At 40.2% G+C, this 27,032-nt stretch overlaps 1 protein-coding gene across 1 annotated transcript in view; it reads right to left on the bottom strand.

Moving 5' to 3' along the window:
• Positions 1-27,032, bottom strand: part of adam22 (ADAM metallopeptidase domain 22) — a 365,020-nt gene that overhangs the window by 77,188 nt on the left and 260,800 nt on the right. Inside the window, exons 15-21 of the mRNA XM_060825702.1 lie at positions 26,284-26,383; positions 23,928-23,999; positions 14,596-14,688; positions 13,091-13,171; positions 10,468-10,518; positions 10,312-10,375; positions 2,225-2,330 (exon numbers count right to left, since the gene is read on the bottom strand). Coding sequence (XP_060681685.1) covers positions 2,225-2,330; positions 10,312-10,375; positions 10,468-10,518; positions 13,091-13,171; positions 14,596-14,688; positions 23,928-23,999; positions 26,284-26,383 — 567 coding nt within the window. The remainder of the gene's footprint in view (positions 1-2,224; positions 2,331-10,311; positions 10,376-10,467; positions 10,519-13,090; positions 13,172-14,595; positions 14,689-23,927; positions 24,000-26,283; positions 26,384-27,032) is intronic.

Genomic DNA, 27,032 nt, shown 5'->3' with positions numbered 1-27,032 from the left:
GATGATCTTCATTGGGAACTGCTTGTAGTGCCAGCAGTGATCACTACTTCTGCCTGGTGCTGCTAAAACCATGGTATTGCCAGCCAGCTGATAGGCAAGCAGCCCGCTGAAATAGGACTTTCATTCCCTGAGAAGTGGAAATCCTGCCTCAGCCAATGAAATGTTAAGTGGCAGCATGGCTGCCATACTCCCTAGGTGAACTGATTTTTTTTAGCTAAAAAGACAGGGAACATAAAGTCCAGCATATAAAATGCATTTCAGACTGTTTCCTGGAACAGTAAGTCATGGAACCAACCATGGAAGAGATTATTTTTGACGATTATGTGTAATGAGATAAGATTAATTAATGCTATCACAGTAAGCGGTTGTTTGGGTAAGAGTGGCCATGCTATAAAAGTTTACGTTGAGTTCTATGAGGAAATACTTGAGTTTGGAGCTAGATCATTAAACCTAAATGATACCAATTAAGTTGATACGAGGAATGAGTTGGGTCAGGTAAATTAGAAAATTTGATTTAAGATTATAATGATAGAAATAAAAGTTAATGATAAGTATTACTGAGACATAGCTACAAAAGTGAGCACTTCTGAGATCAGAAAATTGAAGTGTTTCAATATCTCAGAAGTCTGGGAAGAAAGAGAAAGAAGGTGGGATAGCTCTGTTAATAAAGAATGAGATTGGTACAATAGTAAGAAATAATCTTGTTTCAGAGGATCAAAATGTAGAGCCAGTTTGGACAGTGGTAATAGAGATTTGGATAGACAAATAAAATTGGCAGTGTATTATGACATAATTAATTCATGACTTTACAATAAAGAATCTACTGTGTAAAATTGATCATAATGTGATAGAATTTAATATTTAGTGTGCGAGTAAAAACATCTGGTCAGAATCTGGCACCTTCAACTGAAGTAAAAGCAATAACAATGGAATGAAGACAGAGTTTGCTAATGGGGAATGGAAAATCAATTTGAAGGTAAGGACATTGCAGTAGACATTTAATGGGATATTTCAGAACTAAGACATAGTTCATTGAGAAGGAAAAGCTCTATAATATGAATCTTTCATCTGTGGCAAACTAATAAAGTTAAAAATCACACAACACCAGGTTATAGTCCAACAGGTTTAATCGGAAGCACACTAGCTTTCGGAGCAACGCTCCTTCATCAGGTGATCTTCATTCACCTGATGAAGGAGCGTCGCTCCGAAAGCTAGTGTGCTGCCGATTAAACCTGTTGGACTATAACCTGGTGTTGTGTGATTTTTAACTTTGTACACCCCAGTCCAACACCGGCATCTCCAAATAATAAAGTTAAGGTTGGGATAAAATTAAAAGAGCCGTATAATGAGGTATAAAGGTTAGTGATAGGCCAGAAGATTAGGCAAGTTTTATGTGTCTGTGTTGAGGGGGGGGGGGAGGTGTTGGTAGCTGATGGTAGGCATGTGTGGATTCTTCAGAAAAATGCTGAGCTAGCAGGACCATGGGAAAATTGTTAAGTTTTCAAAGTGCTTCATTCAGCAGAAAGCTGAGACCTTGAAGCTATCTGAGAACTGTGCAGAAAATAAAGACAAGAATGTAATGTAGATTACTCACCCTACAAGATAAGAGACTGTAGGATATAAAGCCCTTTAGAAATAGTAGTAAACACAAAGTATTTCATTATTAAGTAAAGGTTAGCAACAGCCATTTTCTTGATCCTGATTGATCAAGAGAAGAATGCTGAATCATTGGCAGAAGATGACTAGGGGGAGTGAGGGTTTAATTGGATAAGAGCTGGAATACAAGATGGCCTCCAAAGCAAATGTGCACAGTGGAGAGATCTAGAGACAAGGTTAACAAGATGAAAGATAATTATAGAAGAGAAATGCAGGGATGAATAGCCCAAAGTTCAAAGGTACAAGAAGTGAAGTCATAATCTGTCCACTATCCAGTCATGATGCAGGATGAATGTATTAGAACCCTTATTAGACTGTAAATCATGAAGTTTACCTCAAAATATAATAAACTTGCTCTGACTTTAACTCATTGGTCTCATTATTGGAATTTGCACCAGTCCATTTCCATAACAATTAAAGAATTCATTTTTGTCAAAATTGCAACAACCATTTCACTTCCAAAGTAATTTATTATATTTCGAATTGTTTTGAAACAATTTGGTCTGATCACACAAAATTTCAATTAAAATATTATTGTACTTGAAATGTAGATAAAAAGTTTACTTACTGTTTATTGCATTGGATCCAAGTGTCTTTGTTTTTGCCACAATTTCCTTTCTCTGTCCCTTCAATGTTAAGCTTTTCATAACATAATTTGTCTGCAGCTCTTGCTTCTAATAAATAAATGTTTGGACTTATTTTCACTTTTAGCAAGTGGGAATAATTTTGACATAAATGATAAGTAAAACCTATTTCAACAGCGTAAGAAACAAAGTTGGAAAAGGTATTCCTAAAGCCATCAAGCAATCCAAAAACACAAAGAAATTGACATCATGAATAGAAAGAGATGAACAATTATAGAATTACTGATGTTGCTGAAGATCTATTTAAGCTCAAATAAAACATATAAAAGGGAATACTGTATAACAAAATCAGAAATTAATGATTAATGTGTCAACAACAGTCAAATTAAAATATGTAAATCTTCAACTATTCCAATACACTTGGCCTAACATTAAAAATATTATAATTGATGATTAGAAGTCTTACATCCATCCACCCCAAACATGGCCATTTTTGTGAGGCAAGGATGGACAATTCCAATTCCAGGAGTTCCCACGTCAAGTGTCTTTAATGGAATCTGACATATGGTTAGTAGAAGCATATCTGAACAGAACAGGATTACTTACTCCATGATTAGTAGGAAAGGGAACCACACAGGAGTTTAACATTAACCATGGTCTGGACACCAAAGGGTTGAAGAGACTAACTGAAATACTTAAATTGCAAAGTAGCGCCTCTCTGATGCTTCAGGAGGATGCAGCAGGGGCTCTGTGCCACAATTTGAGCCAGGTTAGTTTTGTGGCACAGTACCTGTGATGTGTCTTCAGTGGTGTGGGTGCTCATCACTGGGCTATAAAACAGGAAGTACCATATTTGTCCCAGACAACACTAGGAAACATGTCAAAATGTCCAAAATGGAACATCTTTGTCGCACAGAAGTACACACTATAAAATGTACCACAATTATTTAATAACTGAAGTGATCATCCAGTAGGATCTGGATTTAAGATATATTCAAGGTTAGGTTAAGATGAAAGAGAAGATAGCGGAAGAAAGAAGACAACAGCATTGACTGCTGATGACAAATCTGCACAGGTGTCCTCAGAGGTGAAGCTGGAATATACCAGAAGAGGGCAGCATTGTCCAATATCATAACAGTCAACTTCCAATAAAGCAAGAAGTTATATATCATGCGTTCACATAACTTAGCAATATTTTAATCAAGAGGAAACTATTGATTTAATAGTCTCTTTGAAGGTGCTGATCGATATCCTAATCTGATTCTGCAGCTAACTGTAGCACATTCAAGATGTTTTTAACACTTGCCATGGTGCTCACTTCCATCACCTTGTTTAAAATCACTTTCTTCATTTTGATATTTTTGGCTTATTCTTGCTCCTGAGAGCAAGACAAGAAGCATATGAAAATAACAAAAAGAAGGTGTGCAGGCAGGGGAATTAGACAAAGTGATACAGGCATAGAGAAGATGAGCAGTTTGAAATGTTGGAGAGAAATGAAAAGGAAACAGATAAGCAGAAAGTGAGTCAAAGAAAGACTTCCTGATGTGATCCTTTTTTTTCTCCCATGGTTTTCCTCAAGAAAAGTTTGGCCTGCCTCACTGCTCCCCTGCTCAGACACCAAGAAAAATGAGCAGAGAGGATCCCAATTATGTTAGAGGGCCTTTATTTGCAGATTTAAAAAGGAGACTGATCATATTGGTATGAGTGTCCTACTCTTTCAAAATCCAAAGCTGATCTCCCAAGTCCATGTGATGTTATTTGAGTGGTGCTTAATGCACTCCCAAACATTAACCTGTTTAGACATTGCTATACAACATCTCTCCAAGTACTTTCTCCCTAAGTTTCTCTAAGTCAACTGTACAAATTCAGGCTATCTGAAGATTTCACAATTCTCCCCAGATGGGTTGAAGTCTGTTGACTTTGATTCTGCCCTTGATAGTTTGAGGTCTGTAAATCCATTAGAAGTGGAGGACGCTTTAATTCCAGGGTTTCTTTCACAGAGCATGTATTTCCTGCTGAAGCAGGGAATTCCTCCACTGTAATAAATGGAAGACCATTAATTTAATTTGCTTCCTTCTTGGAGGGTGTTGACTTGTTGAAACATCTGGAGCAAAGAATTTTTTATTTTTTGACAACATCCTGGATTTCTGAACCAAGTTGCTTCTTCTTGACAGTTGCCTAGATCACTAGGGCAGAAGATATCTTCTTGAACGTGTCCTGACTGTGTCATCCCATCTTAGTAGTGGCTTCTATGACATTGCATTCATTACATTCTCAATATATACCTCAACATGCAGATGCACGTGTTTCTGTTTCTTTAGAACTGAATGGATTCTACTCATCTCCTGTGATATGATTGATATTCTCCTCTTAAGTTTGATCTGGGTTGATTTTAGATTTCTGCTTCACTCACCATGTGTATGGCCTTCTCTAAGATCAAATCTTTCTTTATCTGTAATAAATCTAACAAAGACTCAGCATTAACAACAACAATTGTTTCTTATGAATTCTGACTTTCGTCTCATGTTTTGTAATTAATTTGTAGAAATCATCAATGAAATTAACTATGGATGTCCTTCGATGCTGAATTCCCCCAGAATATCTTGCTTTTTCAAGGCTTTTATTTGTTGTTTCTTATAAATGAACATACAAACAAGGAACAAGAATAGGTCACTTAGCCCTTCAAGCCTGCTCCATCTTTCAATAAGATCATGGCTGACCCCCCCGGTAATCTTTCATCTCCTTGGTAATCTAGAATCGATTGTCTTCGTCCTCAAAAATGGTGCAAGGTTGTCCGAGGGCAAGAATCACAGAAGGTTAATATGTATGACTTCCTGAATCTTGCATTCAATTTCCCTTACATTTGATATCAAGTGTCTGCTGGGAATCTAAGTTCGAATATCCACTGGCTCCCTTTTATCCATAGCACCAGTTACTTCTTCAAAGAACTCCAATAAATTAGTTAAACATAACTTCTCCTTGACAAATATATGTTGTTCTTGCCTGACTGCTTTGAAATTTCCTTCCTTAGCTTTTAGGAAAATTTGGGCTGAAAGGACATAATTCAGAGTAAAGGGTCTTACATTTAAGACAGAGATGAAGAGGAATTTATTTTGCAAGGTTAGTGATAACACAGATGGCTGCTGAGGCTGGGTCATTAAATATATTCAAGGCTGAGAGAGACAGAATTTTAATCAGTACGGAAATCAAAGGGTTATTGGGAAAAGACAGGAAAATGGAGTTGAGGGTTATCAAGTCAGCCACGATCTTTCTGAATGGTGGAACAGATTTCATAGACAAAATGGCCTACTTCAACTCCTACATTTAATGGTCTTAAATCATCCAAGGATCCTGTTTTAACACCTTTAATAGATTCCACCATTTCCCTTATGGCAGATGTTAAGCTGACTGGCCTGTAGTTTCCTGCTTTTTGCGACTTCCCTGTTGGAATAAAGGAGTTAAATTAGCTATTTTTTCATCTAAAGGAACTTTCCCTGAATCCAATGAGTTTTGGAAAATTAAACCCAACACATCAAACTATTTCACTGGCTACTTCTTTTAAGACCTCTTCAGGTGAAATACATCAGGATCTGGCAAACTGTCAACTTGCAGTTTCAACGATTCACTTAGTACTACTTCTCCAGTCATTATAAATTTTTTGAGTTCCTCACTGCCTTTCAATTCCTGATTTACTGTTACTTCTGAGATGTTACTTGCACTAAAGCTTGGGGCAGCTGCTGACAGGGCACAGTGGGGGTAGACTATTGTCTTAGGTCTTCCTGCTGAAGTTAACTGGGGGTGAGTTTAGTTTTCGGATCCTCCTAGTGCCACAAATGAATGTAAATATAGTTTGGTTCAAGTAAGTGGTGTCTTTAGTTTGTTTGGATAGAGTCAAATTCCAATGTTTCCTTGATATGCTGCTATACAGAACCAATTTACTTGTATCCTTTTTTAGTGAAGACTGATGTAAAAGATCTTTTCAATTCATCTGCCACATCTTATTGTCCATTAATAATTCCCCAGACTCATTTTCTATAGGACCTACACTTACTTTATTATCTCTACTTTTTAAAAAATATCAAAAACGTTTCCTATCAGTTTTATATGTTCGGCTTACTCTTGAACACTAATTTTTCCATCCTTACCAATCTTTTAGAAATTATTTGTTTTTTTTAATATTCTTTTGCCTCTTGATGGGATATAATGTTATTGTCCATGGTTTCAATAGAAAATGAAAGTGTCCTAACTTGTTTATCTTCTGATTTTATCTAGTTTAGAATCAATTATGTATGTTAACAATTGCATCCTTCAAGATGTTCAATTCTGCATTTATTTAATCCATCTCTGAAATTAAACCTTCCTAGCAATATTATTTCTGCTGCCAATATCCTCCTACATGAATATTTATTTTTCTTACTTTAAGAGCTTTTAATTCTGCGACATAACAATGCTGCGACTGTTTACTGCTGTGCTAAAGGCTTTTCTCACATTTCTGAGTAAATTGGAGGACTCATACTTTTAATATAGTCTATTTGAATGAATCTTGATACCTGTCTTTGTTTCCTTAATAGATTCACTGATTGAATTTTATTGCCTGCAGAATTGAATTGAATTGAATTTATTGTCACATGTACCGTGGCACAGTGAAAAGCTCTGTCTTGCGAGCAATACAGGCAGATCACAGACTTAATTAGCACAGATAAGTAAGTAATAGGTAAACAGCAGCAAAAACAAAAACACAGATACAGCGAGTGTTAAGAGTTTGTGAGTCCATTCAGTATTCTAACAACCATAGGATAGAAACTGTTAGGAAACCGGCTGGTGCATGTGTTCAGACTTCTATACCTCTCCCTGATGGTAGAGGTTGTAGAAAAACATGGCCAGGGTGGGATGCAATTTTGAGAATGTTGGCGGCCTTTCCTTGACAGCGGGGCTGGTAGATGGATTCTATAGATGGGAGGATGGCTTTTGTGATTGTCAGGGCTGAGTTCACTACTCTCTGTAACCATATCCGATCTTGAATGGTACAGGTGCCGTACCAGGTAGTGATACACACAGATAGAATGCTCTCGATGGCGCACCTATAAAAATTGGCGAGGGTTTTCGCCGTCATGCCAAATTTCCTCAGCTGCCTGAGGAAGAAGAGACATTGTTGGGCTTTTGTAACCAGTGCGTCTACATGACGAGTCCAAGAAAGCTTGATGTGGATGACCACTCCCAGGAGCTTGACACTCTCCACTCATTCCACCTCTGTGCTGTTAGTGTGTAACATGAGTAACATCCTGCTGAAAATCAATAATGAGTTCCTTGGTTTTGCTGGCATTGAGAGCAAGGTTGTTCTCAGTGCCTCATTTTTCCAGGTCTTCCACCTCCTATCTGTAGTCTGTTTTGTCGCCACCTGAGATTTGACCGACTATTGTGGTGTCATAAGTGAGCTTGTAAATGGCATTAGTCTGATATTTGGTGACACAGTCATGGGTATAGAGTGAGTACAGTAGGGGGCTGAGTACACACCCTTGGGGGCTCCAGTGTTGAGTGGTAGTGACAATGAATTATTGTCTTCAATCTTCACTGATTGTGGCCTGTGAGTCAGGAAACTGAGGATCCAGTTGCAGAGAGTGGGGCTCAGTCCGAGATCACTACGTTTAGTAATCAGTCTCGAGGGGATAATAGTGTTGAAGGCTGAACTGTAGTCAATGAGTAGGATTCTTACGTATCTGCTCTTGGTGTCAAGATGTTCTACGGAGGAGTAAAGGGCAAGTGAATGAAGAACCAATTCCATTTCCTTAAAGGCTCTACTGAATAAATCCCACTCTTCATGGCTCGAAAGATGAATCCAGTTCCTTTATCAGTTTTTTGTAGACAATTCCTGCTATCTGCAGTGTTACTAATACTTTCCATTATTTCTCATGTGCTTTATCAGGGTAAGTTCCATTGTTTGCATCATGGTTTAAATAATGGGTGTCCTACCTTTGCTATGATCTCAACAGTCTCCGAAGTTTCTTCTTCTACTGGTCCTTATTTGCTTATGGGGGTGTTCAAAGTTTGGGAGAAGATTGTAGCTCGGGTGCTCGTTGTTGTGGTTCTGTTCACCGAGCTGAGAATTTGTGTTGCTGACGTTTCGTCCCCTGTCTAGGTGACATCCTCAGTGCTTGGGAGCCTCCTGTGAAGCGCTTCTGTGATGTTTCCTCCAGTATTTGTAGTGGTTTGTACCTGCCGCTTTCGGTTGTCACTTACAACTGTCTGCTGCAGTGGCCGGTATATTGGGTCCAGGTCGATGTGCGTATTGATTGAATCTGTGGATGAGTACCATTCCTCTAGGAATTCCCTGGCTGTTCTCCGTTTGGCTTGTCCTATAATAGTAGTGTTATCCCAGTCGGACTCATGTTGCTTGTCATCTCAGTGCGTGGCTACTAAGGATAGCTGGTCATATCCCAAGTCACCATGTAGTAAAATGAATCCTCATCATAGCTCTTCATAGTGTTCGGAGAAATTCAACAGAGCTGGCAAAATCTGTGGAGAGCGAAACAGAGTTTATGCTTCTAGTCCAAAGACTCTTCTTTGAAACTTTCTTCAGTTTCAAAGAAGCAACTTTGAACTTGAAACATTAACTATGTTTTACTATCTCCAGAAAAGCTGTCAGATCTGATAACATTCTGCAGCATTTTCTGTTTTTATTTCCGGTCTCCAGTCCCTACAGTATTTTGCTTTTATCATCATGATATATGGTCCAACTGGTAGACTTTGCTGGTACCACTATCTTCTTTCTTGGTAAGGATCGAAAGTCTATTGTGATGCAGGGAAACCACTTGGTAATGTATTGAGAAGGGGTTCTTGTCTTAAACAAGACATAGTCTATTGAATGATAGCAATGAGATACCAGTTATATTTGGCTTAACAGACATCATTACTGAGACCTATGAGGAAGAATTTGATGTTAGATCTTCCTCCCTCGAAAACCAAAGTTGTTCTCTCACTCTACATTGGACACTGGTTAATGCTCTCCCTGGTATTAATCCTTTCAGACCCAACACCAGGATACAACACTGCTCCCCGAACCCTGTTTTCAGGCGGACTGCTTTGAAGTACAAAGGCAGCAGATGCAAAGGAACAATACCACCTTCAGAGCTCTCTTCAAACCACACACTATCCTGACTTGAAACTGGAGTGCCATTCCTTCATTATCACTGGGTAAAAATCCTCCCACCTTAACAGCAATGTGGGTGTCTCTACATTGCACAGATTGCAATGGTTCAGGGAAACTATAAGGGGCATGGATAAGCTGAATAGCGAAGATCTTTTTCTCCCGGTAGGGAAATCCAAAACTAAAATGCATAGGTTTAAGATGAGAGGGGAAAAATTTAAAAGGGACCTAAGGGGCAATTCTTTCATGCAGAGGGTGGCGTATGTATGAAATAAACTGCCAGAGGAAGTGGTGGGGCTGGTACAATTACAACATTTAAAAGACATCTGGATGGGTACATGAATAAGCTGGGTTTAGAGAGATATGGGCCAAGTGCTGGCAATTGGGCCAAGATTAGATTAGGATATCTGGTTAGCATGGATGAGTTCAACTGAAGGATCTGTTTCCTTGCTATATAACTGAATGACACTAAAACAACTCACAAACCACCTTCCCCAGGGCAATAAATGCAGGTCTGGTCAGTGACACCCACTTGCCACAATTAATGAGGAAGAACTCTTTAAAAACCTTCATTCTAAAGAGTGATGTCTCCAGCTTTAAAAATGGTTTAGGATTGTTTCCATTGTTACCCTTGTTGGCCTATGTGTTTCTAGGGCAGCCCTATAAAGTAGATTGAATAATAAATGTGCATAAATAAATATAAACATTGAATACTTTGAAAGATGTACAAATAAAATGACAAATTCCAATGTGAAAGGTGAAAAGTGACTGCCTACAGAATATGATTTGTTTTCCAATTTGATAACTCATGCAGTACAATTCAAAATACTGGTATAAAAGCTGCAAATAAAAAGCAAACTCTGGATGAAAGAATAAGCAAAAAGATGAAAGGCTTTGCTTTTCTTACAATGCAGACATTATACTTACTCTCTCCCCACACATATTTGCATTGTCGTTCTCTGGTTTTACATCGCCCACCATAGCAAAGCCCCTGAAAGAAATGCGATGAGGTAAGTCCAGAGAAGATAACTTTTGAGAGAGGAATCTGATTCACTAAAGGAGCAGTCAAACTCCAGTATGTACCTGATCACTGTCGCAGACGTAGCCATCCATTTTATGCACATTTGGTGGACACTTTAAAAAAGAAGAACGAGGTTAAAGGGATGACACAAAATATTTCCAGAGGTGACATTCAAATTAAGAGCAGGTGGAGGCCATTCAGCCTCTCAAGCCTGCTGTGCTATTCAGTCAGATCATGGCTGACCTGACTGGAACCTCAAATCCACCTCCCTGTCAACAGTGAGAAGTTTATGCCACTGTACTTAACAAGAATCTATTGACTCGTGTTTAGAATAATCAAGGTCACTGCTTCCATTACCTTTTCAGGAAGAGAGTTTCTAAGACCTATGAGCCCCTGAGTGAAAAAGGTATATCCAGATGAACCTGATTCAAACAGTGATGCTTAGTTCTAGATTCTCCCATACGAGGAATCATCTTCTCCATATTAACTCCAGAGCCGTGATAATTTGTATGCTTTAAATTAATCTCCCCCTATTCTTCTAAACACTAGCAAATACAAGTGCAGCCTCTCATCTTCTTCTCTGAGACAAACTGCCCATTCCAGGCACTACTCAAGTGAACCTTCTCTAAACCATCACTGCATTTATGAAAAATGCATTTATACCCTTCCTTAATTAAAGTAACTAATACTGTGCAATTTAATCCAGATGCTTTCTCATCAATGCTCTCTGTAAATGAAGCAGAATCTGTCAATGTTTGCATTCCTTTCTCCTTGTAATAAGTGATAACATTAGCTTTATTTACTTTAATTAGCTTTAATTACTAGCTGGATCTGCATACTAACCTTCTGTGATTTAAGCACCAGGACTCCCTCTGCATCTCAGAGTTCTGCAATCTCTCACCACATGCCAACATGGGAAAGTTCATATTTTACCACCTTATACACCATTTGCCGTAACTTTGGTCAGGTATCTGAATTATTTATATATTTTTGTGTCCTTCTTTTTTCTTGAGATTAGATTAGATTAGATTCCCTACTGTGTGGAAATAGGCCCTTCAGCCCAACAAGTCCATACCGACCCTCCGAAGCATAACCCACCCGGTCCCATATCCCTCTGACTAATACACCTAATACTATGGGCAATTTAGCATGGCCAATTCATCTGACCTGCACATCTTTGGTCCTCTTCACAAATCACTTTCCTACCTATTTCTATTATGAGCAAATTTGGCAACCATACCTTATGACCTTCATCTGACTCATCTTTATCAATGGTGAACAGCTGAGGTCCCAGCACCAATTCCTGTAGCATAATTCTCATGACATCCTGCCAACCTGCCGAATAGGCCCATTTACACATACATTTTACTTCATGTTAACCAGCCAATTTTTTATCCATGCCAATATGCTAACCCTGCCTACACTATGAGCTTTTATTCTCCACAATAATCTTTGACATGCCACCTTTTCAAATGCTGTTTTGAAATGTGAGTAGAACACATTCATTGGTTCCCTTTTATCTATAGCATATGTCACTTTCTGAAAGTACTCCAGCTGATATGATCAAGCAATCTGGATTTATACACATTATACTTGTTAATATTCTGCATGAATCAAACAAAATTGATACACTTTTTTAAAAACAATTTGAGTTCTCCTACAATAATGCAGTGATCTGGTTGGCTCATGATATTATGTAGATCAATCACAAACTGCCTAGACAGCATCAGTAATCTACACAGAGTATCACAGCTTTTTGAATATCACCATATAACTACATTTTTTTGTGTAAAACTCTGCTCTTGCTATATTAATGCACAGACAGCCAAAGTTGATCGAAATATATTAAGCATTCATACATTAACATGTGAAAAATGCAAAAAGTTGTAGGTTCAAAACCCAGCCCAGATGAGGAGCATAATAACCTCGGAACAAATTACTGCAAATGTTGTAATCTGCACTGAAAACATCAAATGCTGGAGATCATAAAGGACCAGACTGCATCCATGGGGAGAGAGCAAGCTAATGTTTCGAGTTTAGATGACGCTTCTTCGGAGCTGAAGTAAAGTGTGGAGGGGACAGCATTGATGCTATAGTAATACTATAGTTAAACTATATAAGTAAATGTTGTCCCCTCCACACTTTACTTCAGCTCTGATGAAGAGTCATCTAGACTCCAAATGTTAGCTTGCTCTCTTCCCATGGATGTTGTCTGACCCCCTGTGATCTCCAGCATTTGTTGTTTTCAGAACAATAATCTAGGCTGACACTCCACTGCAGGAATGACTGAATGCTACACTACTGTAAATAAGATCACTGTTAAACTGTAACTCTGCCAGCTTTCCTAATTCAACATGTCAAATCCCATTGGTACTGTTTCCTAAGAAGAATAGGAGAGTTTATCTCCAATGCCCTAGTCAACATTTATCCCTCAATCAACATCACAAAGAGATTATGATGCTCACTACCACACTTCTGTTTGTTACAACATGCTGTCCTCAAACTGGTTATCAGGTTTCCTACATTATAACAGTGACTATACCTTTTAGATACCTCAATGACTATAAAACATTTTGCAAAATCCTGAGTTGGGAAAGCTACTGACAAATGCAAGTCCTGTTTCCTTTTAATTTTAAGGGCTCTCCATAAAATACATTGTACATTAAATACACGGTAAGAAATCACCTCACTAGAATTTCCAGTGCAGGTCTCATGAATGTCGCAATCATTTACTTCCTCACGACACACAAAGCCATTTCGTTGAAACTGCAAAAGGGACAAACAATAGTCAATGTCTGAATTTTAGTTAAGTAATGGTCATTTTTTGAATGTTGAGAAACTTAACATTGAATTAGTAATGTGGACAACATAGGACAGAATCCTGAGATTTTGAGACCAAATATGAAGGCAGGTCAAAAAGTATGAGATATTTCTGCTTAGGCTGTGTCAGGTTTTCTCATGAAAGCATGTTCTTCTCAGCTGATTGTATATCCATGTCCAGGTAAGACGCCAAACCTAAACCCCCAAAAAAATCCTGCAGATGCTGTAAATCTGAAACAAAAAACAGAAATTGCTGGAGAAACTCAGGAAGTCTGGGTGCATCTGTGGTCAGAAAGCAGAGTTAACATTTCGGGGCCAATAACCCTTCTTCGGAACATCATTAAATGTATTAAGGCATTTGTGGGGAACATCAATAACAAACATCAAAGCAGCTAGTCCAGAGTGAGCTTGTTTTTTTCAAAACATGTCAGTTAATATAAATGGATTAGAATAATGATTTGTCTATGCACAGTGCTTACTGGGGCTTACCTGAAGCTTGAATGAAGAATACCAAATAAACACATTGAAAAGATCTCAATACCAAAACTAACTCATTACCTACAAAAAATAATGAAGCTATGAAAAAGTGCATTTACTTTAACAGTAAACAAGCACAATTGTAATGTGTTAACCTCTGCATCTAATTGAGGCTAGATCTTTATTCAAATAACCTGCCTAAGTGTGTACGTGTACTTTCAAACAGTAAGTGCTCATCATAAAGGCACTCAATTCACTCAAATAGTTGCACCTGAACAATTAAATAAACAAGGATTCAAAACCAATACTTTTTCAAAAATACGTTTCTGATAAGCAACTTAGAATAATAATTGAACTTGTGTGACAGATTTACTTATAATCTACTCTCATGTTTTATGAATAGGAAGTTGGTTTATTGAAAACAAAAAGGTAAATCTCATATTTTGATAAAATAAAATACTAGCTGATTGTTTTCCCACTATGACTGGGTGTTTGCTGAGTTAAGTGTCCTTGATCTGTTTAGCTTTAAGGGATGTAAATCCATTTGCACTGTTTGCTTAAAGACAAAATTCTGAAATGAACAGACAATGCTGGAGAAATTCAGCAGGTTTAGCAACATCTGTGGAGAGAGAAACAAAGTAAATGCTTTGAGTCTGGTATGACTCTTCAGTTGTAAACCTTTTCAGAGCATCTAAGGTAAGGCATAGTTCTGATTGCACAACGTGTAGGAAATTATGTAAACAAGAGACTTCCCATTGACCCTAAATACTCAGACAGATAATAGAAGTCACTGGCATTTATCATCCATTCCTAATTGCCATAAGTAATTTTGGGCTTATAAAGTCATCTTAACCAACATATTAACACACAATCACCGGCATAAACATTTTTACCTGACAATCTTTACAACAAAGTCCATTGCTGCACTTGGCTCCTTTCACGAGAGTGCACTTTATACAGCAGTTTTCTCCCTCCTTGCTACATTCCTGTCCAGATACAAAATAACTTGTTTTATGCATTGGCAATTTAAATAGAAATTATAAGTACATACACGGCAATAATTACTGTTCAGGGTGAGTGTTTTATGCAATGTAATAGACCAGTGGTGTCCAATAGAAATCACTTACAAGTCATGGGTGCAGCTACAATTATGCCATTTTTGCCAGGTGCTTTGATTTTATTTGAAAATACCATCCACACAATACAGAACAAAATGTACTGTGAATCTGTAGCTTTAACCAGCATCTATTATGATTCAATATGAAACTTTTCAAACATTCACTTTCATTAACCTTTCTCTGTCATGATGAACGGAATGAAAGATTATCAGGGGTATGCAGGGAATGTAGAACTGAGGCTAAAATCAGATCAAACATGACGTTTTTGAATAGTAGAGTCAGATCAAAGGACTGAGGGATATAGTCCTGTTCCTAGATTGTACGTTATCAAAGAACACATACACTCGGCTTTCTGTTGCACAATTTTATTAACAAACGCACAGTAAAATTAAAATAGACAAATCCATGCTATATAATTGAGTAGTGAAACCATAAAGATAAGATCAAGATTATTGACAAATCAAATATGCATTTTGCTATAATTGCGCAAGATATACAGAATTTATTGCCAGGAATGCTGATTAATAATGACCGATTCAGTGAATTGCATTTTCACACGGTATCAATAAATTCATTCACAATATAATTATGTCTTCTTTCATACAAGAAAATGTTCTTTTGTTAAAAATACATTGGCAGCTTCTTGTAAATTTGTTCATAAATGCAAGTCCAGGGTAAACATAAAGAAAAATAAAAACAATGTTCTATATGGATCTAATTTGTCTGATATTACCATTAGCTAGAGTCACAGTAACCTGCGTCACATGGAGTGAACCCATGGTGGGGAGACCTAACACTAAACGATTCAGCATCTAAGACCACCATGCCAGGAGAGGAGATATACTACAAATGATGCAATTCCTCCAGGTAAGGGAATAATTGGCAAAAATGAAGAGAAAGGAAGACATGGATAGGATCAAGAATATCTCAGAAAGGGTTCAGAATGTTCTCAAAGGGGAGAGGGATCAGCAGGATGTCATTGTATACATTGGAACCAATGACAAAGGAGGAGAAAAGGATGAGATTCTGAAGAGATAATATAGAAAGCTAGGCAGGAATTTAAAAAGGAGGTCCTTGAGGATAGTAATATCTGGATTAATCCCGGTGCTACAAACTAGTGAGGGGAAGAATAGACGGACAGAACAGATGAATATGTGGCTGAGAAGCTAGTGCATGGGAGAAGGGTTCATATTTCTGAATCATTGGATTTTCTTCTGGGGTAGAAGTGACCTGTACAAGAAGGACAAATTGTACCTGAATTGGAAGGGGACTCATATACTGACAGGGAGATTTGCTAGAGCTGCTCAGGATGATTTAAGTGAGTAAGGTGGGATATGGGACCCAGGGAAATAGGGAGGAAAGAGATCAATCTGAGACTGGTGCAATTGGGAAAGTGAGCAAGTCAAACAGTCAGATCGGGCAGCAACAAAGTAGAGAACAAAGTAGGACTGATAAATTAAACTGCATTTACTTCAATGCAAGAGGCAGAACAGGGAAGGCAGATGAACTCAGGACATGGTTAGGAACATGGGACTGGTATATCATTGCAATTACAATAACGTGGCTCAGGGATAGACAGAACTGGTAGCTACATGTTCCAGGATACAAATGTTATAAGAAAGACAGAAAGTGAGGCAAGAGAGGAGAGGGAGTGGTGTTTTTGATAAGGGATACCATTACAGCTGTACTGAGGGAGGATATTCCCAGAAATACATCCAGGGAAGTTATTTGGGTGGAACTGAGAAATAAGAAAGGGATGATCACCTTATTGGGATCATATTAAAGACCTCCTAATAATCATTGGGAAATTGAAAAACAAATTTTTAAGGAGATTTCAGTTCTCTGTAAGAATAATAGGGTGGTTATGGTAGGGAATTTTAACTTTCCAGACATAAACTGGGACTGCCATAGTGTGAAGGGTTTAAAATAGAGGGCCATTTGTTAAGTGTGTACAAGAAAATTTTCTGATTCGGTATGTGGATGTTCCTACAAATTGCAAAACTTGACCTGCTCTTGGGAAATAAGGAGGGGAAGGTGACTGAGGTGTCAGTGGGGGACCACGTTGGGGCCAGCGACCATAATTCGATTAGATTTAAAAGAGTGATGGAAAAGGATAGACCAGATCGAAAAGTTGAAGTTTAAATTGGAGGAAAGCTAATGTTGACAGTATTAGGCTTGAACTTTCAAAAGCTGATTAGGGCAGGTAAAGGGACGGCTGGAAAATGGGAAGCCTTCAAAAATGAGATAATGAGAGTCCAGAGACAGTATATTCCTATCAGGGTGAAAGGAAAGGCTGTAGGTGTAGGGAATGCTGGATGCTAAGAGAAATTGAGGTTTAGGTTAAGAAAAAGAAGGATGCATATGTTAGCTATAGACAGGAGAGATCGAGGGAATCCTTAGAAGAGCATAAAGGCAGTAGGAGTATACTTAAGAGAGAAATCAGGAGGACAAAAAGGGGACATGAGATAGCTTTCGCAAATAGAGTTAAGGAGAATCCAAAGGGTTTTCATAAATACATTACGGACAAAAACGTAACTAGGGAGAGAATAGGGCCCTCAATGATCAGCACAGCAGTCTTTGTGTGGAGCTGCAGGAGAGGGGGGAGATACAAAATGAGTATTTTGCATCGGTGTTTACAGTGGAGAAGGACATGGAAGATATAGAATGTGGGGAAATAGATGGTGACATCTAGAAAAATGTCCATATTACAGAGGAGGACGTGCTGGATGTCGTGAAACTCCACTAGGGTTGAGTCTCCACTAGGGTGTACTTGGGAACTCTGTGGGAAGCAAAAGACGTGATTGCTGGGCCCCATGCTGAGATTTGTATCATCGATAGTGTGTTGCTGGAAAAGCGCAGCAGGTCAGGCAGCATCCAAGGAGCAGGAGAATCGACGTTTCGGGCTTGAGCCCTTCCTCCGGCTCATACCCGAAATGTCAATTCTCCTGCTCCTTGGATGCTGCCTGACCTGCTGCGCTTTTCCAGCAACACATTTTCAGCTCTGATCTCCAGCATACTACTTTCTCCTAGTATCATCGATAGTCTCAGGTAAGGTGCTGGAAGACTGGAGGTTGGCTGATTGTGGTGCCACTATTTAAGAAAGGTGGTAAGGACAAGCCATGGAATTATAGACCAGTGAGCCTGATGTTAGTTGTGGGCACATCGTTGGAGGGAATCCTGAGGGACAGGATTTACATGCATTTGGAAAGGCAAGGACTGATTAGGGATAGTCAACATGGCTTTGTGTGTGGGAAATCATGTCTCACAAACTTGAGTTTTTTGAAGAAGTAACAAATGAGATTGATGAGGGCACAGCTGTGGATGTGATCTATATGGACTTCAGTAAGGTGTTCGACAAGGTTCCCCATGGTAGACTAGTTAGCAATCTTAGATCTCATGGAATACGGGGAGAGCTAGCCATTTGGATACAGAACTAGTTTGAAGGTAGAAGATAGAGGGTGGTGGTGGTGGTGGTGGTGCTGGGGCGGGGGGGGGGGTTGCTTTTCAGACTGAAGGCCTATGACCAGCAGAGTGCCACAAGGATCGGTGCTGGATCCATTACTTTTCGTCATTTATATAAATGATTTGGATGTGAACATTGGAGGTTTGTTAGTAAGTTTGCAGATGACACCAAAATTGGAGGTGTAGTGGACAGTGAAGAAGGTTAACTCAGATTACAACAGGATCTTGATCAGATGGGCCAATGGGCTGAGAAGTGGCAGATGGAGTTTAACTTAGATAAATGTGAGGTGCTGCATTTTGGGAAAGCAAATCTTAGCAGGACTTATACACTTAATGGTAAGGTCCTAGGAAGTGTTGCTGAACAAAGAGACCTTGAAGTGCAGGTTCATAGCTCCTTGAAGGTTGAATTGCAGGTAGATAGGATAGTGAAGAGGCATTTGGTATGCTTTCCTTTATTGGTCAGAGCACTGAGTATAGGAATTGGGAGGTCATGTTGCAACTGTACAGGACATTGGCAAAAGTGAGGACTGCAGATGCTGAAAACTGGAGTTTAGATCAGAGTGGTGCTGGAAAAGAACAGCAGGTCAGGCAGCATCCGAGGAGCAGAAAATCGATGTTTCGGGCAAAAGCCCTTCATCAGGAATAGAGGCAGGGAGCCTCAGATGCCAACTCGATGACACCTCCTCCTACCGACCCCTCAACCATGACCCCACTCCCCATCATCAAATCATCATCTCCCAGACCATACAGAACCTCATCACCTCATGAGATCTCCCACCCACAGACTCCAACCTCGTAGTCTGGGAACCCCGCACGGCCCAGTTCTACCTCCTTCCCAAGATCCACAAGCCTGGCCACCCTGGCCGACCCATCGTCTCAGCCTACTCCTGCCCAACCGAACTCATCTCCACCTACCTTGACACTGTCCTATCCCCCCAGTCCAGGAACTCCCCACATACGTTCGAGACACCACCCATGCCCTCCAACTCCTCCAAGACTTCTGTTTCTCCAGCCCCCAATGCCTCATCTTCATCTTAGATATCCAATCCCTCTACACCTCCATCTGCCATGACCGGGGCCTCCAAGCCCTCGTTTCTTCTTCTCTCGACATCCCCAACAGTACCCTTCCACTGACACTCTCATTCGTTTGGCTGAACTGGTCCTCACCCTCAACAATTTCTCCTTTGAATCCTCTCACTTCCTCCAGCCCAAAGGGGTAGCCATGGGCACATGTATGGACCCCAGCTATGCCTGTCTCTTCGTCGGCTATGTAACAGTCCATCTTCCGTAGTTACACCAGCGCCACTCCCCACCTCTTCCTCCGTTACATTGATGACTGCCTCGGCGCCACCTCATGCTCCCACGAGGAGGTTGAGCAGTTCATCAACTTCACCAACACATTCCACCCTGACCTTAAATTCCCCTGGATCATCTCTAACACCCCTCTCCCCTTCTTGGACCTCTCCATCTCCATCAATGACGACCGACTTGACACTGATATTTTTTACAAACCCACCGACTCCCACAGCTACCTGGATTACACCTCTTCCCACCCTACCTCCTGCAAAAATGTCATCCTGTATGCCCAATTCCTCTGCCTCCACCGTATCTGCTCCCAGGAGGACCAGTTCCACCACAGAACACACCAGATGGCCTCCTTCTTTAGAGATCGCAATTTCCCTTCCCACGTGGTTGAAGATACCCTCTAACGCATCTCATCCACATCCTGCACCTCCGCCCTCAAACCCCACCCCTCCAACCGTAACAAGGACAGAACCCCCCAGTCCTCACTTTCCACCCTCCCAATCTTCACATTAACCGCATCATCCGCCGACATTTCCACCACCTCCAAACGAACCCCACCACCAGGGATATATTTCCCTCCTCCCCCCCACCTTCTGCTAAGACCGTTCCCTCTGTAACAACCTGGTCAGGTCCACACCCCCCTTCAACCCACCCTCCCATCCTGGCACCCTCCCCTGCCACTGCAGGAATTGCAAAACCTGCACCTACACCTCCTCCCTCACCTCCAGCCAAGGCCCCAAAGGAGCCTTCCACATCCATCAAAGTTTTACCTGCACATCCACCAATGTCATTCATTGTATCCTTTGCTCCCGATGCAGACTGCTCAACATTGGGGAGACTAGATGCCTTCTCGCAGAGCGCTTCAGGGAACATCTCTGGGACACCCGCACCAATCAACCCCACCACCCCGTGGCCCAACATTTCAACTCCCCCTCCCACTCTGCCGAGGACATGCAGGTCCTGGGCCCCATCCACCATCGCTCCCTCACCACCCGACGCCTGGAGGAAGAATGCCTCATCTTCTGCCTCAGAACACTTCTGTCTCAGGACATCAATGTGGACTTCACCAGTTTCCTTATTTCCCCTCCCCCCACCTTACCTCAGTTCCAACCTTCCAGCTCAACTCTGTCCCCATGACCTGTCCTACCTGCCTATCTTCGTTTCCACCTATCTGCTCCACCCTCCTCCCTGACCTATCACCTTCATTCCACCCCCAATCACCCATTGTACTCTTTGCTACCTTCCCATCCCCACCTCCCACCCCCATTTATCTCTTCACCCTGGAGGCTCCCTGCCTCTACTCCTAATGAAGGGCTTTTGCCCGAAACATCGATTTTCCTGCTCCATGGATGCTGCCTGTACAACCACTTGATGAAGGAGCAGCGCTCTGAAAGTTAGTGCTTCCAAATAGACCTGTTGGACTATAATCTGGCATTGTGTGATTTTTAACTTTGTACACCCCAGTCCAACACCGGCGTCTGCAAATCAGAAACTGTAGTTGTTGCTTGTGTTGCTCTTGTTACAACGTTTCTGATTGTATCATCTCTGTTTTGACATAACGACAAGAACAAGATCCTCAAACAGTTTTATCTGAAGTTTATTTCTCTTGATCTTGTTGTTATAAAGCTCATGGCTCACTGCCTCCAATTCTTGGGGTGGGCAAAGGATCTATGTACAAAACGCTTGATGGTATTGCTGAAAATAAAACACATTTGTCAAAGATTTTGTCTTGCACATATCAGGGCAGTTTACAAGAAATACCAAAGTAAAGAGAAAACAGCACTTAACAAATATGAGAGGAGTTGAATGATTGGAAAATGGACATTGTGTCGTGCAGGAATTGCCATGAAGAATACACCAGTTAATGATGTCAGCGTGTGAACTGACAAAGTTTGTGTGAATTTTAAACAGGGTAGATAGACTTTGATTGTCATGCTATTACATTGAGAAATGAACCAGTGAATTGCTGTCATCTGCATCCTGTGGATTAATTCTGAGCAACAAGTGAATCCAGCTGTTTCACGCTGTTATAGTCAGGCATGACACAAGTGTTGTTCACATTTCACAGAATGCTATTGTCAAACCAAAAAGATGTTCTATGTGTCATACAAATGCGTCATGTAATATATGAATTTCACTGTGGTGTGATGCCAGGTTAGTAGACTACAGTCCCAAAGATCAGCAGATCATATTAAGCAGCATTTCCCTTTTACTGTTTAAAACAAGCAAGATACAGGCTGTATTCTGAGCCAGTCACTTGCAAACCTCACAACACTGACCAATATTTAATTTGATTCTGAAACTGGACAAGATTTGCTGGATAATCACAATTACGTGCAATATTATGTTGACAACTAATTTAGGAGAATGTCAGGTTAGGAGAATGGCACACTTGCATTTACTGATATACGTAGGGACCTGTTCTTTACCGTCAGAAAGAGTATCTACATGCAATGTTACAATACAACAAGATAGATGACAACACAACTTAAACAGAGCTTTGCATTTAACTGTTGGTTATCATAAACCAATATCTCCATGGCAACATGATGGCAATCAGAGTCTACTTGTTAATCAATCAGCACTTTCTTACAGTATATTCAGTGTTTTTCTCTTTACTTTGACATTTCTTGTGAATTATCCTGATGCATGCAAGATAAAATAAAACCTTGACAAAATGTACTTTACCTGCAATATTCAAGTTCTATACCAACAACCAACTATAAGCCTGGAAACACAGGCGCATTGGATGTCCCACTAAAATTAATCACAATACATTTATAAACTGTTAGAGCATGTTTGTTAGTTCTCAGCCATTCTAAAGGTCAGGCCATGTGCCTATCAGACAGGAAAGCAGTAAGCCAGAGGATTTCGCATAAGTAGGAGATTGAGGAGCAGGGATTTGATAGAAGATGGAATTAGTGGGTGTGAAGTAGGTGGCTGGTGAATTGGGAGACACACATGGGGAGATGGGATTGTTGGAGATCAGGTAAAGGGAGTTATCTTTTATGTAGGGTAAGGTCTGAATTGGTGAATAGAGGTTAGTCAGAAATCAGGAGGTGGGAAGGGTCAGACATCAGGAGGTGGTGGAGTCAGAGACAGTGGATGAGTAGGAGATCACAAGGTTGGGTACTTGAGGAATGGGTGGTGCGCATTCATCAATTGTGGGATGTGCCTGAGGTTTGCTTGCCTGGGATAGCTGAAACACCCCTTCTCCTTGCCTACAAATAAGCCTGAGAATCCCTTTATCCATAAGTAACTTAAAATTTAGGGAATCATGGTCACTGTTTTTTGAATTCTCCCTCACTGTTACTTCAATCATCTGGTTGGGCTCATTCCCCAGTACTGGGTCTATTATAGCCCCTTCCCAATTGGATTTTTAGATATTGCTTCAAGAAACCTGAGTGGACACAGCTAAAAGACACACCCCACCCTCTATCCCTTGGTGCTAATGGAACCCCAGTCAAGCTCAAGACAGGTTCATTTGCCTTAACTATGTTAAAATAAATATATCTCAGACCAACAGTCCCACTGTGTTTGGTAATCTGCCCATATTTAGTCTTTCTCTGTGTGTTACAGGCTTTAGTCTCTAATTCGTCCTCAGTTATGTCACTTGCAGACCTACTGCGCTGGTTCCCACCCCCACCACACTAGTTTAAACCTTCCTGAGTGGCACTAGCTAACTTTCCTGCCAGGGATATTGATGCCCCTCCAGTTTAGGGGCAACCTGTCTTCTTGTACTGCTCCCATCTGCCCTGGAAGACTTCACAGTGATCCAATACTTGAAGGCCTTCTTCCTACACCAGCTCTTTAATCATAGATTTAACTGTATTATCTTCCTATTTCAGGCCTCTCTGGCATGTGCACTGAGAGTAATCCTGAATTTATAACTCTCGAGGTCCAGCTTTTCACCTTCCTAACTCCCTTTGCAGGACCTCATCACTGTTCCTGTTTATATTGTTAATACCAACCTGTACCACAACCTCTGGCTGCTCCCCCTTCCTCTTCAGAATATCCTGTGACTGCTCAGAAAAATTCTTGTCCCTGGCACCAGGGAGGCATCCTTTTGCAAGGAGTCCCTTGTGCAGCCAGAGAAGTATCTATCTGTGCCCCTGACTATGGAGTTCCCTATTGCTACTGTTCTACTGCATTTTAACCCTCCGTGCTGTATGGGAATATTCTCCATCAGCGATATCATTGAATTAGCTTGGCAGCAAAGTAAACAGATTTTGAATAATAAACCTCCATTAACAAATCCTTAATTCAAGTTTCAGCTCAAAATCACTAAATTGTTTGATAGATTCCATGAAGTAGAAACATGTTCTAATATTGCTACTTACAGCTTTTGAACCACAGTCACATTCTTCTCCTGCCTCTACAAATCCATTGCCACACTCCGGAGGATCAAGAAGCTGTATTAGTAAGAGAACATAATAGTTAAAAATCACACTGCCTCGCCTCATCAAGTTGTATCACAATGAATAGACCAAATATTTTGCTTTATTTACTGGAGAAGTACTGACTTGTAGCACTGATGGTAGCCCATTCATTTTAAAGGGTTTTGATCATTGTTACAAACAGAAATCACAGTCTGTATCATCAAGCAATCTTCTCTCATCCTTTACAAAAGTAATTTTTGATTTAGAAATGATGAAAAGCTCTTTCTGGTAGTACAGAACTTACATTGCTGAAAAATAAAACTCATTTTATCAAAGCTTTCAGCCCTGTACTGTCAAGGATAAATCAAAAGAATATCAAGTAAAGATAGCAATAATTTTACGAGAAGTATATGCTCACTAATTAGCTAATGAACTTTAAGTGTTAAAGGCATTACCATTGCGAATGCACAACTAAATGATGATTATAAGTTAACAGTGTACATTTTTTTTAAAATTAAGGAATGCAGGATAACTGTCATTGGTTAAGATTGTCTATTATTCAACTGAAACAAGCACAGTCAGGCTTGCAGGATGGTTCACTTGTACATCCTAGAAGTTGCATATATTGATACACAGGACACTTTGCAAACAGAATGAAAATGTAACACACACGCCGGGACTGTTCCAAATGTAAAACATAGGGGACAGTCTATTGCTGGTACATTCCTCAAGGCAAAGCCTAGACCAATTAGAGTCAATTTAAATATAACAGGACTTTTATAGTTAACTGTCAGTCATCATCTAACTGGAACATTCTCCACAGAAATGTCTCGATCAGAATCCACTTGCCAATTGATCAGCATGTCCTCCCATAACATATAAAAATCTTCCACTTGGTATTTTAATGCCCTGATAGGTGCAAAACTAAAAGTTTTAACACACTTTATTTTTTCAGCAATAATAAGACTTATTTTTTGGTTTCCTAGATCAAAAAATAAAATATAGGTGACAAGTGGTCAGTATTAGAATTCCTACTGTGTGGAAACAAGCTCTTTGGCCCAACAAGTTCACATCACTCTCCAAAGAATATTCCACTCAAACCCATTCCCCTACATTTACCCCAGCCTATACATCCCTGAACACTATGAGCAATTTAGCATGGTCAATTCACCTAATCTGCACATCTTTGAATTGTGGGAGGAAATCAGAGCACCTGGAGGAAACCCATGCAAATATGGGGAGAATGTCTAAACTCCACACAAACAGTCACCCGAGGCTGGAATAGAACCTGTGTCCCTGGTGCTGTAAGGCAGCAGTGCTCACCACTGAGCCACGGCACCACCACCAGTGATCTGTATAATTCTGTTGCTCCTAGACTAGTAGGATCCCTGGAAGACAGAGAAGCCTCCTACTGGTAATTTTGGACTGCAATTTAGATCAGAAACTCAGTATGACAGCAAGCTATCCATGAAAAAAGAAAGGCCCTGTGAGGGTATTCTCTGCCACTGGAAGCTCCTTGGCAAGGAGAGATAAGGTAGCGGGCATTTCTGCTTTCCTTCTTAACGTTTCTGTAAATAATTCCAACAAAGAAATTCAATGGAACTGCAAATTCTCAATAAATCTTTTCAATATGCAGCAGTAAAAAAATTTAAGGAGCAGGAAAAGATTGTACAATACATATTTTCTTATAAATGAAACAACCTTTTCTGTATATCTGTCCAGTTCCTCTTCCTCCAAAATTACTTGGAAGCCATTTCCACTCATACACCTCAATGAGCTTCCCTGCTAACTGACTCTCAGATCTGATTACCTTTGGATCAAATGGTTTCTCATCAGTTTCCCTTTTTATTCCCAAATTTCAGTTTTGATTTGTCATGATTCAAAATTCCTCAAAATAATAAGTTATCTGTAATCTTGTTGTCGATATTTTTCATAGGTTACTTCAAAGTCTCTGTTTCGCCAAAGTTCAGCAATGCAACACCCTTCTTGTTTCCTCAGAATGTCATTTCTGATATCCACAGGCCTCCCTGTTGCTTGGCTCTGCCATTTTTGAAGGTCAATAATACCTTCATACAGCCATTCCACCAAACACTCAAACTCTAAAAATATATAATTGTAATTTTATATATCTTTAATTATTTTCTTGTAGAACTGAAGCACGTAAGAAAATGCTTATTGATCAAATTATTGTCCACATGGCCAGAACATAGTATATAATTAAAAAAACCTTTATATTTGTATTTCTTAAATTCACTTTATTAGGAAAAGATGTCATAACCAATAGAGACCACAGCCAAATGAAGTTCCTGCTACTTACTCGGGTAGGCTTATTGAAGAGACAGTGACCACCACCATTGTTCAAAAAATCCTGGTAATCTTCTATATTGCACTGAGAAAATTTCCGTGGAAGGTAAAGCCTGCAGGTGTAAAGTAGGATATATTAGAGTTTTAGAAAATAAATAGTTTATGAAATATAATTATCATGGTTATAGATCCTCACACTGTTACAAAAATCAATGGAAAATCTAATAATTAGACTGCAAGAGCAGCTACAAATTGAGGCATCCACAAAGGAGATTCAGTGAAGTATTTCATTGTACCTGGGGCCAGGTAGGCACTGGTGTTCAGAAAGGTGACCACCTCCAGTAGCAGCGTTAGTGTTGCATGCATGGCCACTGCTTCTGAGAGGCAGTTGCCTTACCCTGTGCCATGGAGCCTCAAGGAAAAATGGCACGGGCCAGAAAGCATCTGGGAGGCATCCTTGATGCTGCAGGCAGACTCCCCAAATGGCAGGGCTGTTCTGACAGCGGCAAAATGGTGAGTATAGTCCAAGTAATTGGTTCTTAATTGCAGAATTGAAAAGTGTGGCACTGGAAAAGCGCATCAGGTCAGGCATGATCCAAGGAGTAGGAGTGTTGACGTTTTGGCCATAAGTCCATCATCCTGATGCCCAAACGTTGACTCTCCTCCTCCTCAGGTGCTGCTTGACCTGCTATGCTTTTCCAGTGACACACTTTTCGACTCTGACTCTCCAGCATCTGTAGTCCTCAGTTTCTGTCAGTCGAC

This window comes from Hemiscyllium ocellatum, chromosome 5 (genome assembly GCF_020745735.1).
Source record: "Hemiscyllium ocellatum isolate sHemOce1 chromosome 5, sHemOce1.pat.X.cur, whole genome shotgun sequence".
NCBI classification, from domain to species: domain Eukaryota; kingdom Metazoa; phylum Chordata; class Chondrichthyes; order Orectolobiformes; family Hemiscylliidae; genus Hemiscyllium; species Hemiscyllium ocellatum.
The sequence above is the reverse complement of the archived record's forward strand: the minus strand, read 5'-3'. Positions and strand labels throughout refer to the sequence as shown.